The sequence below is a fragment of the Podarcis liolepis genome (genome assembly GCF_965112155.1).
Source record: "Podarcis liolepis genome assembly, chromosome: 9".
Classification (NCBI taxonomy): domain Eukaryota; kingdom Metazoa; phylum Chordata; class Lepidosauria; order Squamata; family Lacertidae; genus Podarcis; species Podarcis liolepis.
In genome coordinates, this window is record NC_139564.1 from 56,793,896 (window position 1) to 56,808,686 (window position 14,791).

At 42.6% G+C, this 14,791-nt stretch overlaps 1 protein-coding gene across 3 annotated transcripts in view; it reads left to right on the forward strand.

Annotated features, from left to right (window-relative positions):
• Positions 1-264: 264 nt before the first annotated feature.
• MICU3 (mitochondrial calcium uptake family member 3) overlaps positions 265-14,791 on the forward strand; it is a 45,740-nt gene continuing 31,213 nt past the window's right edge. The window contains exons 1-2 of one of the 3 annotated variants that reach the window (XM_083460240.1): positions 265-363; positions 13,670-13,823. In XM_083460240.1, coding sequence (XP_083316366.1) covers positions 13,739-13,823 — 85 coding nt within the window. In that variant the 5' untranslated portion in view covers positions 265-363; positions 13,670-13,738. Of the gene's footprint in view, positions 364-475; positions 890-1,112; positions 1,221-13,669; positions 13,824-14,791 lie in introns of those variants that run through there. The other 2 variants (XM_083460239.1, XM_083460241.1) reach the window with 2 other exon arrangements.

Below are 14,791 nucleotides of genomic sequence, written 5' to 3' on the forward strand. Positions count from 1 at the left end.
GTGGTCAGGGATGATGGGAATTGTAGTCTGGGGAAAAACCACTGGAGACCGAGGTTTGGGAACACACTCCAGTCCTGTTAGGGTGACCAAGTGAAAAAGAGAACAGGGCTCCTGTGCCCTTAACAATTGTTCAGAATAAGAGATCTCAGCGGGTGTGCCGTTGCACCTGCTGACATTCCCTCTTCTGCCCAGCTATTAAAGGCGCAGAAGCCCCGCTTCCTCCGTTTGTACCCTAAATCCCACAGCCGTCCCTTTAATTCAAAGTCAGTGCGGGTTACTTCTGAGTAGACACGTCTAGGGTATGCCTGCACCTGCCGGTCCCTTCAAGACCAGCAATTGTGGAGGGAAAAGGGACTGATCACTGTACGTATTGTGGCCTGAGGCGAGTAATTAGTCTGAAGGAAGGGCAGTGAGACCTGAGGGAGGGGAGTGAGAGGGGCGGAGCAATAACGGGGATTCGGGGGAAAAACACACTCGCGCGCGCGAGAGCCTCTCGCGAGGCTTCCCCGGCGGCGGCGGCGCCGCAGCAACGACGGCGGCGGCTCCGCTCTTTTCTGTCAAGTCCGCCGGGCCGGCAGTTATGGCAGCGCTGCGGGGTCTCCTGAGGTGGCGTCGCTGCCGCCTCCCCAACGGCAACGACTCGGAGCTGCCTCACCGAAGGCGGCTGTGGGGTGTCAGGGCCCGGTCGCCGGGCAGCGGCACGGCGCCGCTGAGCAGCTTGGGCGCCGCGGCGGCGGCGGGCGCTACCGGCGGGGCGCTCGCCTGGTTCGTCTGCCAGCGCTTCTACGAGCGTCGGCCGTCACCTCAGCAGAAGGGACGGAGCGGCGAGGCAGGCCAGGCCCGCGCGCTGCTGCCCATCCCTGTCGCGGCCGCTGCCAGGGATACGACGGTAGGTGTCTCCTCAGGAGGAGGGGCGCTCGGCAGAGCAGCTGCCCTCAGGGGATGCTCTGTGCCCAAGCTCAGCTCCCGCTTCCCAGGCTGAGGCCGCGGCTGAGGCGGGCGCTTTACCTGTTGCACGGCTGCCTGCGCCTCAGCCGCCGGCCTGCAAGAGGGCGGGAACGTCGTCGGCAGCAGGCGCTGCCGCTCTCGTGCGGCAAGCGGCTCTTTCTTCGCTCTGCAGGCAGCGCGCCCTTCCCCACCTGCCGCCGCCGCCGCCGCAGCAGCAGCCGGGACTTCGCTTGGGTCAGCGTCTCCTGGCGCAGCTGCTGTTTTGCAAAAGGGTAAGCGAGACGAGCTGCTCCGGGGGAAATGGGAGCCGCCTTGCCAAGGATGCTGCGGCCTTGGCGGAGCTCTTCTTCCCCTTTCTGTTCTTGGCACCGTCCTTCCTTGTCACCGCTTGTCAAGCGGAGCTGCTTCGTCGTGCAGTTTGCTACGTATTTCGCCTCCCCCCCCCCCCCAAGTGGAGCCTGTGTGTGTGTGTTGTTTTGTTCATCCCACCTCTTTAGGTTCCCAGAGTGGCTCATGCAGCAGCTCCGTTGATTTTAAAGGAAAATACAAAAGACAGCCTCTTAGGATGATCTCTTTGATGTTCCCACCAGCTGGCTCCATTACACCTGCACATGGTGGGATGCTTTGATTGACCTACAGCATTTGTACCTACAGCAAAATAGACACCATGAGTGTTTTTTTGTGTGCTTCTCCTTATGGGAAATGTTGTCTGTAGGAGGTTCATTGTTTTGAAATGGTCCTCCATACTCTCCACCACACTCTGACAATCAACAATTTTTACTTTAAGAAGGAATTTGACAATCAGCAAAGATGTTTGCCTGGAAGATTATTTTTGTTACACTTCTTCCCCACTGTTAGAAAGTAAAGAAAGGTTATCAAGTTGCCAGCTGATCTTTGTTACTCATTTTAAAAGCTTAGCAGCTAGTGACAGCATGTCCAGATTCATACTGTAAATACAGTATGAATATGAGTACCCAGGGCAGTTTAGGAGTAGCCCTGTTGACATCACAATGTACTTGGTGATTCTTACAACAATAATGGAACTATTAATATTTAATTCAATACAGGTGTAACAGTGGCTATTGTACAGGTGTTAACATGATGTTTGTCAAAAGCCAGTTTTTTAATGTTTATTGATTTTACAAGAGAAGCAGTCACATTTTTGTGCATGCTAAATAAGGTGCAATCCATGTAATTGTAAACCCCAAGTTGGGCAGTTCAGACTTAGCATTTGTTATGTGGGCTTGTCTAGTATGTGGAGTATCAACACAGATAATCTAGTAAGGAGATTGTATTCTGCAATTGACATATTAAGTTTTCTGCAATTGGCATATTATTCATCTATTTCATAAAATTTATACATGGCTTGGTTGTTAAAAATAAAACCCTCAAAATGGTATACAGATTATCATTAATGATCATTAAGACTAAGATATAGTAAAAAAAAAAGCAACTTATAACTGTTACATCAAAACTAAGTGATGCTACTATAAAGAGCTACAAATCTACATTGAATCATTACTATCCCATTCTGACAGGAAACAATAATTTGAACTTGATGCTAACATACTTAACAAGAAATTATGGTCAAATGCTCACATCAAAGATCAAATCAAAGCAGAGCAGGATTACTGGAGGCACGTACTTCAGTGAAAATAAAAAATTGCTTCCAGTAGCACCTTAAAGACCAACTGAGTTAGTTCTAGGTATGAGCTTTCGTGTGCATGCACACTTCTTCAGATCTTCAGTATCTGAAGAAGTGTGCATGCACACGAAAGCTCATACCTAGAACTAACTCAGTTGGTCTTTAAGGTGCTACTGGAAGAATTTTTTTTATTTTGACTATGGCAGACCAACACGGCTACCTATCTGTACTTCAGTGAGTTATCCCAGTGACTTCTCTTTTGAAAGAATGTGGTTTGGCATTTAGGGGAGATGATGAAACATTTGATTCATCAAAAAATGGTAACTTCTTGGATTGCTTGAGTTGTCAAATTCAGTCCTTTTCCATGTGCTCACATAAAGGTTCTAGTCAGCCATTATACTTATCCAAAACCATATGTGAAGAGGTTATCCAGTTGATGGCTAATACAGTTGGAGAAGCAATACTGAGCAACATCAAACAAGCAGGTTATTTTAGTTTATCAGTCAGTTCAACCCCTGGTGTTTCCCGTGTTGATCAACTGTCATTTTGGGTACGTTTTTCTAGAAATGGGTTTTCTAGAAAGGAATTTTTTTGAGCTGAAAGTTCACACTGGTGAGTTGATACTTAACTACGTCAGTGAACTTGAAAATAGATTTCAGTAAATGTAGAGGACAACCATATGTCAATGCAGCCAATATAGCTGGAAAAGTATAACGGCATTCAACAAAAAGTTCTAGAAAGGAACAAATTTACAGAGTTTATTGCATGCACTGGACATTCCCTAAATCTAGTTGGACAAACCATAGTTGACTCCTGCCTAGATGCAGTGACTTTTTTGCCACAATAAAGGAGCTTCCCCCCAACCCAGCTTCTACAAAAAGATGGACAATGCTAATTCTTGAGTCAAAAATTACTCAACATTTATCAAACACAAGATGGGAGGCTCACCAAAGCTACTGCAACTATTAGTGAAAGTTATGCTTACAATGATATTTAACTATGATCTTCGGCAGAAAATGGAAGAATTTGAATTCATTTTAATGCTTCACCTTTGGACACATTTGCTAGACCAATTTCATAAAGTTAGCAAGGTATTCCAAAGTTCACAAATTTCATTCAGCACATGTGTAAATATTTACAGCTCACTATTGCAGTTCATATCAAACACTCAGTCTAATTTTTATGAAAGTGAACAGCAAGTAAAATTTACTCTACTGGATATAAAGCAATAACTTGTCAAAAGAAATGTCAGAAACAGACAGAGTACAAAAAAAATACAGTGGTACCTCAGTTTAAGAACAGTCCTGTTTACGAACGATTCGATTTACGAACTCTGCAAACTGGAAGTAGTGTCCCAGTTTGCAAACTTTACCTCGGTCTAAGAACGGAATCTGAACAGTGGAAGGGCATTGGCAGCAGGAGGCCTCATTAGGGAAAGCGTGCCTCGGTTTAAGAACGCACTTCTGGAACAGATTCAGTTCGTAAACCGAGGTACCACTGTACCAGTGATGGGACAGAACCTGCAGCCTTAGATGAACTTTCTCCAAGAGACAAGTTTAGGGTATATTCATTTATTCCTGTTATTGATGCTCCTGAAGCCAACCTAGATAGAATAGCAACAGCGTTCAGGAGTGCAGCTAATGAATTTTCATTTTTTGTGAACCCGCAAGTTTTCAAGGAACAGATTCACAATGGTGTTGATGCAATAGAATCCAAAAGATGCTGACCTTAGTCTCATCATTGAATTCTTTCACCTGTCCATCAAACAAAGTCAGCCTGAAAAAGAAAATTTCAGCCACCAAGATATGTGTCATATTATATTCCAGGGAAAAAATTGGACAGCTTTTCTGAATATGGAAGCAATTTTCAGATTGTTCATGTATTAATGTTTACAAGTTGTACTCGCAAAAGATCATGTTCTAGACTAAAAAGGATAAAGGATTATCTAAGGTCAATCATGTCCGGAGATCGGTTATCTGATCTAAGACTGCTCTGCATAGAAAATGATAAACTGTGACTTACCGGTTTTAAATATATAATCAATAAGTGTGCATCTAAAAGAGCTTGAAAGACACTGTTCTGACTTTGTATATAGTGCAATGTTGAATGGCTTCATTAACTTCCTAATTTTGTAAACTTATTAAAGGTTAAAAATTTATAAACAACCTTTTTATCAATGTTAAAATTTCACCAGTGTTCTACTTTCATGGAGTAGATAAAAAAGAGAGCGAGATTTAGTTTCTCATGATCAGATGCTATTAAGTTTGGGCCTCCCAAGGTTATATCTGGGTACAGCCTCATCTTGTTTTGTGGGTTATCACCAAACACATATGCATCAAGGCAGCATCATTGAGGGAGAAATGTCTTCAGTGCTATAGAAAAAGTGGTAATGAAGAAAAAAATAGTGGCAGTAGCAATCATTCGAATTACAGTTGGTAAGACACTCTTGGCAGTTCTAAGTTTCTCTATTTGCTGCTTATCTTACTGTTTTTATTTTGGCAGCATTCCTAATGTGCAGGTCTAAGTATGTTTATGAATTCTTGCATATTTAAGTTTGTTTACATTTCTGAAACATAACTTGCCAAAAGACTTCTCAGTTTTGTCACTGCAACAGACTGACATGGCTATGTTTCTGTTTCTCGTGGGGTCTGCATGTTGGAGACTACAGCAGGGATGCATCCATCAGTCTACTTTGTTACATTACATCCCTGCTTAGAAAAAAAAAATATTCTGGGAGACAAGCATTTTTATAAGTAAAATCAAAGTGGTCTCAGATGGGAGCTAGGGAGTAGTATAATAAATATGCAAGAAGTACAGCCATTAGAAGCAATACTTGGATTCTTTGCTTTGTACACTTTAGGGTAAATTCAATGAAACTCTCGGAACAGAGAAATTGGAGAAATAAGAGTACCCAACCAGTAATGTCAGGAAGGCTATGAAGGGTTTCAGGAATGCTACTGAAGTAGCATAGTTAGAACACTTCTAGATTTCACATTGATACACCCAAAGGTATTGAAAAATCTGGGATGAAAACACCTCTTCTTCTCCTAATCTGATATTCTGCCATGTTTATTCATTTTATAGAAATCCTAAAACATTTACCAGGTGCTTTATATAACCTATATAGATAATGAAAGAAAAAAGTTTAAGAGGGTGTTCTGAGCGAGGGCGAGGTAGCCTGATAAAATGTTAGTGAAGATACAGAACAGAGCTAGGGTGACTTCTCTGTGATTTGTAATAATTGTGGCAATTTTCAGCTGTGCTGGCTAAGGCTAATGGGAGTTAAAGTCCAAAACATCTGGCGGACATGTTGGTGGAGGCTGCAGTAAACCATGGATTAGCATTATGAGAATAAGTTTTCCTTCCGTTTAGGTTTACACGTTCCCCTCTTCTTCTCCAGCACAGCCCCATGGAAAAGATTGGAATCTTTCACTTCCATTTTGATTAACCACAGCCTACCATGCCATTCAGACCTAAATAAGCAATAGTTAGTGCAAACAGTCCAGCTTCATAAACTATAAAGTTGGCTTGTTTTCACTAGGCATAAGATTACCATAGGTTGTTTGGCCCTCGTCAGTCAAGGAAGTTGTGGTTAATCAAAAGCAAAAGCTTCTTCCTTGCATCCATGCCGGAGAGGAGAAAGGGAAGTAAAATGATGGTTAGCATTATGTCCAAATCTACCCCTTGTCTTTTTATGTACATACAGGATTTGATAATAATATATAAGTACTCTGGTGAAATCCTGATCTGCTGATCTGAAAATTAAGGTCAGCTTTTTTCCTTGGATTTTTCACATTCACATGTGAATATGTAGGCAAGAAGTACTGCATTATAAGAATTGTAGTACAGTAGCCATACAAGGGACGCGGGTGGCACTGTGGGTTAAATCACAGAGCCTAGGACTTGCCGATCAGAAGGTCGGCGGTTCAAATCCCCGCGACGGGGTGAGCTCCCGTAGCTCGGTCCCTGTTCCTGCCAACCTAGCAGTTCGAAAGCACGTCAAAGTGCAAGTAGATAAATAGGTACCACTCCAGTGGGAATGTAAATGGTGTTTCCGTGCGCTGCTCTGGTTTGCCAGAAGCGGCTTAGTCATGCTGGCCACATGACCTGGAAGCTGTATGCCGGCTCCCTCGGCCAGTAAAGTGAGATGAGCGTCGCAACCCCAGAGTCGGTCACGACTGGACCTAATGGTCAGGGGTACCTTTACCTTTACCTTTAGCCATACTGTAGAAAGCTGTCTGTGGACAAACACCATCTCCCTCAGCCTAAAAGTAAGATGAGCGCTGCAACCCCATAGTCTCCTTTGACTGGACTTAACCATCCAGGGGTCCTTTACCTTTTTTTACATGAAAGTGAATATATTGCAATACCACATAATACTGATTGGTAGAAGTGTGACAGCAATGACTGCTCCCCGCATAAAAACGGGGGGCGCCCTTTGCGTGGACGCGTGCAGCCCCCTGGATCTGGAGCGGCTCCATCAGCATAGGCTTGGCTTCGCCTTCCCTCAGGTGGGATACCTGGAGGTCTCCACCTACCGCAGTCAGCTGTCCAATCCCACCTGGGGGAAGCGTTGCCAAGGAGACCAGGCCAGGTAGGGGAGGGACTACCTGCCCACACAATAGAGGGAGGATCTTACCTGGGAATCCTCACTTGGCTCCAGAGCTTCTCCCACCCTACCCACCCTCAGTTAATGTCTCATTTGCAGGTTAACTTTTCTTCACAAGTTTGCAGGTTAACTTTTCTTCACAGGTATGCGGGCGCTGCTACATCAAGGTCGCTGTTAAAGGGCTGGAAAGGAATTTCCCTGCATTGGCAGGTTTCGCCTTTCCCGTAGCAAAATGTCACAACTTTGGCGGTATCAGGCCTTGGGCAGAATCCTTTAGTCTATCTTCCTCTTTGCAGCGGCGATACCAGAGTTCCCCGTTAAATGGGTTTCTGAAGGGAGGCTTTGACCGTACGCCGAAGGGTCATCATTGCTCTCCCCTGTGGCAGCGGCGTAAGGGGGCGGCTATCTCACCTTGAACATATGTTCTCCAGAGCCGGCCCATCCCCCCCCCCACACACACACTGAATAACCCAGATGCTCCCTAGGTCCCCGGCTGGGGACTGGGGAGGGATAACACCCAATGCCTGAGCCAAGGTCTACCCACATTTGAAATTTAATAAAGTTGTGGCCAATTTAATCCCATAGCACGTTGTCTTGAGTCGTTATTCCACATGACGGGGGGGGGGGGCGCTTGGGATCTGGGGGACTCCGCCTGTCCACGCAATAAGAATTTTGGGTTCAGGATGTGTTTTACCATAAAGTCATTGAAAGTTTGGCAACTTTGTATGGTCAAATGTTTTTGGGAAAGGATTCTGAATACCAGAACTGTGACGTTCCCCTTTTAAATTATGACAGAAAATGTAATATTATCTATACCTACACTTTTGTGTTTTTAGAATATTTATATAAAATCCTGTAGTTAGAAAATCACATAGCTGGACAACTAGTACATTCTGCTCCAGAGTTTGCTAAGTACCAAAACAGTTTTGTCTGTTTTGGGATTTTCCCACACTAAGAATTTGATGTTTAACCTTTTGGCCACCCAGCACGCAAACAAAATTATACCACTTTTATCTACTTGGGAGCATAGTATGTTAGCCTGAGGCCAAGTAAAGCACAGCTTTTTAAAAACTGTTTTCTTTTCCTTCATTTCCTTCATTTGTACAGAATCACACTAATTTCAAACAAACTGACTTTGCATCAAGGAATGTGAAAATTGCTCATTTAAAATAAAAAGAAACACTTTATAGTAAACTTTGATAAAAGTTGTAAGAACTTGGCTTGAAAATGGGAAGTGATAATTTCATAAGGATTTTTGTTTTATAGTCACAAAGTGTTTACATTTTTTATATTAAGTGTAAAATTCAGCAGAATAATAATCATTGCACTGTAATTTTGTGTCGCCTGCACTTTGTGCAGCAACTTTACTTTCTAAAGGCTGAGTGCAAAAATACAGCTACTACCTTTTTGGTCAGAATGTGTTTGTTTCATAGTACAGTGATTTCAGTCAGAATCTTAAATGGATTATCTGTCCCACTGTGGAAATAAAGTACTGTATCATATACTAATTCATGGCACAATCCTATACTTGCGTTGTGCAGGCTGTGAGTCTTTAGAATTTTGTAGAATCCCCACTTAGCCTGTGCAGCACCAGATACACCACAGTCATGACAGATAAACCAGTGTAATTCCCTTTATGCACTGGTATAGTTGTTCCATCAGCAAATATATGCCAGCAGAACATCTATGTGCCATGTCCTATGCTCTGCCATCAATACAAAGCCACACCCTGTCAATGACACAACTGTACATCAACACTGGGCAGAGCAGAAAGGATTTTGATTTCCCTCTGATTGACTTCAGTGGGAGCTGATTTTGGGAGCTCAGTGGGAGCTGTCACCACAACAGAGCCTAGGACAGGGGTAGGCAACCTAAGGCCTGTGGGCCAGATGTGGCCCAGTTGCCTTCTCAATCTGGCCCACGGGCAGAACGGGAATCAGTGTGTTTTTACATGAGTAGAATGTGTGCTTTTGTTTCAAATGCATATCTGTGTTATTTGTGGGGCATAGTAATTCGTTCATTTCCCCCCCGAAATATAGTCCGGCCCACCACATGGTCTGAGGGACAGTGGACTGGCCCACGGCTGAAAAAGGTTGCTGACCCCTGGCCTTGGATATGTTGTAACTCAGCACACAGCTGCCAGTATGTAAGCCCCACGGGGGACACCACAACTCAGATAGTAGGGCATCTGGCTATACCTCTCTGATTCCATGTGATATACAGTGGTACCTTGGGTTAAGAACTTAATTTGATCTGGAGGTCCGTTCTTAACCTGAAACTGTTCTTAACCTGAGGGACCACTTTAGCTAATGGGGCCTCCTACTGCTGCCATGCCGCCGGAGCACAATTTCTGTTCTCATCCTGAAGCAAAGTTCTTAACCCGAGGTACTATTTCTGGGTTAGCGGAGTCTATAACCTGAAGCATATGTAACCTGAAGCGTCTGTAACCCGAGGTACCACTGTACACAGGGGTAACTCTGGTGATGAGAAACAATGGAGAAAGGGCACTTTGCACACAAACAGCTTGGCCTCACAAAACAGATAGAAACTTGAGCACATTGCTAACTCTTCTCTGCATCAAACTCTCACAAGTAACCCTGCCTTAGGACTGCAGGTGCTCAACAACTCAAATTCCACCTCCAAAAACTGGGGCTACCAGAACAGAGCGCCCCACACAGGTACACAAGGAAAGGTGAAAATGCATGCTAAAAAGTAGAACTTGTGTGACTTGTCTTTTTGCTTCTGCCTTCCCTTTGCCATATGTAAATACAGTGCCTTGTCTGAACTATGTATGTAACAAGTAAATATAAATATTGTGAATAAAAAAAACCTGAGAGAATTTAAAAAATGAACTGGATCTTCAACATCCAGCCATGCTGCAACAACTGAGGTGTCCAGGGAGACAACCCACACATTTAAGCATGGGACACAATAGTTGTTCCATAGCAGTGAAAGAGCTCCAGTCTTCCGGTTTTTCCGTGTATAAGACTAGGGTTTTTTTCCCTAAAAAATAATGTCAGCAATTAGGGAGTGTCTTATACACAGATACACCTCCCCTCATTTTCTTAAATCTGAGTCCCCCAAAATTGGGAGCATCTTATACATGGGGGCATCTTATAGACGGAAAAATACGGCACTATGTACTTGGTATAAGATTGTTCTCTCTGACTTGGAGATGTTTTGACATGATCCATTGTGGATTAAATAAACTGCATGTTTTAATGATAAATAGAATGCATGGTTTATTGACAATGGATATATTTGTTGAGATGCTTTTCTTAGCCATTGTTGGCATTGGTTTCCATACAGCAGTTCTTTTTATCTTGTGTGCAGCCTTTTCTCAGTTGGAAAATGACAGTTTGGGGCTAATAATGGTCAGCACTGGCTAAGAAGTGTTCTACTCTAGGCTCTGAACCTAGGACTTTCTGTGTGTGAAACCTAGGCTGTTTCATGGAACTAGGGTTCCTCCTCTATAAGTGAGTCAGAAGATAGGAAATGTCCAGTTATGTGTCCTTCCCCTATCTGTTGCTGTGGCTATGTAGCTCAAGAGCTGGTTTACGGTGTATCTGCTATGGGTTGCATTTCTGCTTGCTTAATTTCTTTTACCTCTATCTAACATGGATATTGCTGGTGGGACATGCAAAAGCTATGCTGGGTCTAGGTTCTGCTGCTCCTCCTGGTGGTCCTTGAACCTGTTGTCTGTATCCCATCCCATTGCTCTATCCAGTGAGCTGATAGCATGTGCTCTTGTCAGAAAGAATGCAGTCATAGCTTCTCTCATTGCTTGTCATAGGGCCTCCCTGGCAAAATTATGGATATTGCCAGTGCTTTTTTCTGGGGGGACGCAGGGGGACACATACCCCTAAACATTTTGTGATTCTAAGTTTGGCCTCATTGAGGGGCAGTATTTCAGTATGAGTAGGAAAATGAGAGTACCCCAAATTTTTTTTAGAAAAAAAGCACTGCCTATTGCTATGCATCAGTTTGCTTCTTCAGAGCCTGACTAATACAGGGATGGGCTCTGTCATTGGTGGGACATTGAACACTGGAGGAGGAGCTGCTACATTGTCTGGTGGGGTGCTGTCATTTCATTCACAGTTTTTCTCTTAGGAGTCCATAGGAGCCTAACTTCTCTAGGCAGAGCAGCAGAAGCCAGCTGTCAACATGGCAGGCCCATTGGATTGCCCTGCCTGAGGCAAGATTAGGATGCAGCAGAATGCAGAACAAGTGTATTTGAATATTTACATTTTTTGGAAACATATTTTATTGGAATGCCAACAAATTACTGTAAATCACACAGGCTCTTCCAGCCTGGTGGTTTCTACAGCAGGTGTTCTGCAATGTGTTCTTCACACAATAATAGTGCATTGTTGGTGGATCTGTTTTGGACTTCCTTCCTCTTTATTACTTGCTCTGAAATACTTCTCCAATGCCACTGTTGGACAAAAACCACCCCAGATCACCTGGGCTTTAAAAAGTTATGGGATTCCAACACAAGTTGCAGGTTATATAAATAGAGCAGTATTGCTGCCTCGCAACTTCTGTAAACGCAAATAGTGTTGAAAGTGGGATCATGGATGACTGCCCTGATGGCTGTATGAACACAAATAATCATAAATGCACTATCAAAAGGACATTAAAAGAAAGCTGCAGCTGGGTTGATGAAATATATAAGTTGACAAAATGGTTTTTGAGCTTCGTTTATATACGTTGAAAAAGTTAATAATATTGATATGCTTGGGCTGTTGTCCTGGAAGAAAGCAGGATAAAATTCAGCAGGACTTGCTTCCAATTAAGAAAGCATCAAATTGCTTTGTTCTGGGAAAAGTGACTTGATTTGGCGTTAGCTGTTTTCTGTCTATTGCTACAATGCTGACTACATAGGGTAATTCTTCTGGAAGGGAGGTTAAAATATTTCCAACATAAGTGTTTCCTATTCTAAGTGTGTATGTTTTAAGATGTAAATTTCAAAATAATTCATTGTAGTTAGCTTCCAGATTTCACATAGAAATACACATTCTCTCTAAAACCCACTTTTCATAATGGTAAGAAAATGGCTTTAATTAGAGATTTGTGATGGTTTGCTTGAAAGAAATGGCTGTGTCCAGCTTTGTAAAGGTGCTGAGCTATAACATGATACAACATCACTGTAAGATTGCCAAGAAGATTAGTAAACAAAAGTCTTAACATCTTTTGATAGGGATATGCTTTCATGAAAGTTTTTGAGGTTTGCCGCTAATTACTAAGAGATTTGGATCAGATAATCTCCAAAAGTAAGAATAGAAACTGGACCCTTATTGACTCTTACCTATTAACTCACCAGTGCTTTTGTCCTTTGCTGGATCTCATTGCATGGTGTGTCAGGTGTGATTTCCATTATGTTTTGTGAAAACGTTTGAATCTGCATGACTTGGGCACACTTCTGCCATCTTTGTTCCAGAACACCACACATTCATAGCAGCCCTAATACTTATACATGGTGGGAGGCAAGTTCTTTCTCTGCCCTGCTTTACAAGTTGCTTTATGGAGGGAAAGAGATTAGCTCCATTTAAACCGTTAAGCCTGGCCAAAACAAGGCAGCATGATTTGTTGGCAAGTTTCCTGACTACCCCTTAAAATATAACAAAGTACAGACCTTTTAAGGCACAGGGAGGGTGAAAACAGCACTGAAATTATTTGGGAGAAAGTTCTCAATAATTTTCCAGGGATGGAATGGCTTACCATGCTAGATGTCAGCAGGTTGCAGTCTTGACACTGCTCCAAGCAGTGGTGGAGCTGCAATAAGCAACAGGGAAGTGGAAACAGCCTTTAAAATATATACTTATTTATTGCTGACAATCCTTCTGGAAAGAATGCTATGGCATGGCACAGTTCCCAATGAGGGATCCCACCAGCTGATGCTGGCCATTTAACTCTGACACCACTTGAACTAACAAAACAATTTTATTATGAAAGAAAGGCTGCAACCCTACTGCCTACTCATACCTATATCATATATAAGCCCCACTAAAAGTAGGATAAATTTCTCTTCCTGCCCCCTGCACACACCTACTCACCAAAAAAAAAGACCAAAAAATAATAATTTCCCCACTTTTGCTGGAGATAAATTGCACCTTGAAAAGGAAGGAGGCATTTTTAGCTCAGTACTAAACTAAACCAAACCAAACCAAGCCAAACCAAACCACAAACTCATTATGATAGGGCATAATAGTTGATATGTCCTCTGTAATAGATGCTGCTTTTATAGTAAAGTAATACATGCATATGACTCACATTTCTTTCAGCTGTAGGTTTAAACTATAAGTGGGAGTTAGGAAAGGAAATATATAGTCTATGATTAAAAAAAAAACTGTTTTGGGATTGAAGGTGAGAGGGAGGTCAGCCAGTTTAAACTGTGGGGGAGAGCATTAGGATCTCTGTCAACAAAACAGCTAACACTCTCTTGGTTTCTTTTGTCTTTTTAAAAGGGCACAGAAAGCAGACCAGATCTTCAAGAGTTGGATCTTTATGCAACTTCCCGGGAGCAGCGATTTCGCATGTTTGCCAGTTTAGAATTTGAAGGGCAGCTCTTTATGACACCATATGACTTCATTCAGTCTGTTTCAAATGATGAACCAAAGAGTAAGTATAGTTTGTTGTTGTTTTCTGGGTGTGGTTTCTGAGTCGTTCCAAATATGTGTTCTGCAGAGCAATCTCCAGAACTTTGTTGAGCTAGACTAGCATTTTAGTAAGAAGCCAACCCTCACCACCTGGGCACTCAATCTAGGTATGTGTGAATAAATACATAATTTTCTCTGTGTGTGCGCCTTCTATAACTGCCTTTGTTTGATGTTTTGATCAATTTCCTCTGCATCCACCACCAATGTGTTTGCTACACTGAATGTTCATATACAGTCTTCCAGGGTTTTTTTTATTAAAGTATAGCTTCCCTTTTGTGTGGGCTCACTTTAGGTATCCCAGGTATTTACAATTGTATATTGGTACTGATATTTTCAAATTTTAAACCATTGAGCTTTGTGAAATCAAGGGTAAAAATTAAAAATAGAAATAATATTGGTTTCATGGTCCCTTTTAGGCACACTAAAATTTACTATGCAAAATACTTTAAAGCTGATGTTATTGTTTGTATGATGCATTTTGCATGGGAAAAACTAGTCAGAACCCTCTCCCTAGGGTTCTTGAAATCTAAAATAAGCAATAGGGAAAGCAACCAAAAGTAGGAGAGAAGAGACAAGAGCAGGGAGGGAGGAATATGATTAAAGAAGGGAATGAGGATTAAGGGGATAAGTCAAAGGCTGTGTGGAAAAGGTGGACTTTGAGAAGCAATTTGAAGGAAGAGTAAGGTCGCAAAAGTCATTTAAACAGTAATAACTCTTTTTTACTTTTCTGTATAGAAAAACTATTAACACTAAAGAATTGACTGGTAACTGATCTGCTTCTGGGCTCAATTTAAAGTGCTGATTTTAATCCTTTAAAGCCTTTACATGGCCTGGGATCCACAAACCTGAAAGGCTGCTTTTCCCTCATGCTCCAATTGAGCGTAGGTCAGCAAGCATTGCTTGGTGTTCCATCATAGTGAAAGAGAAAAG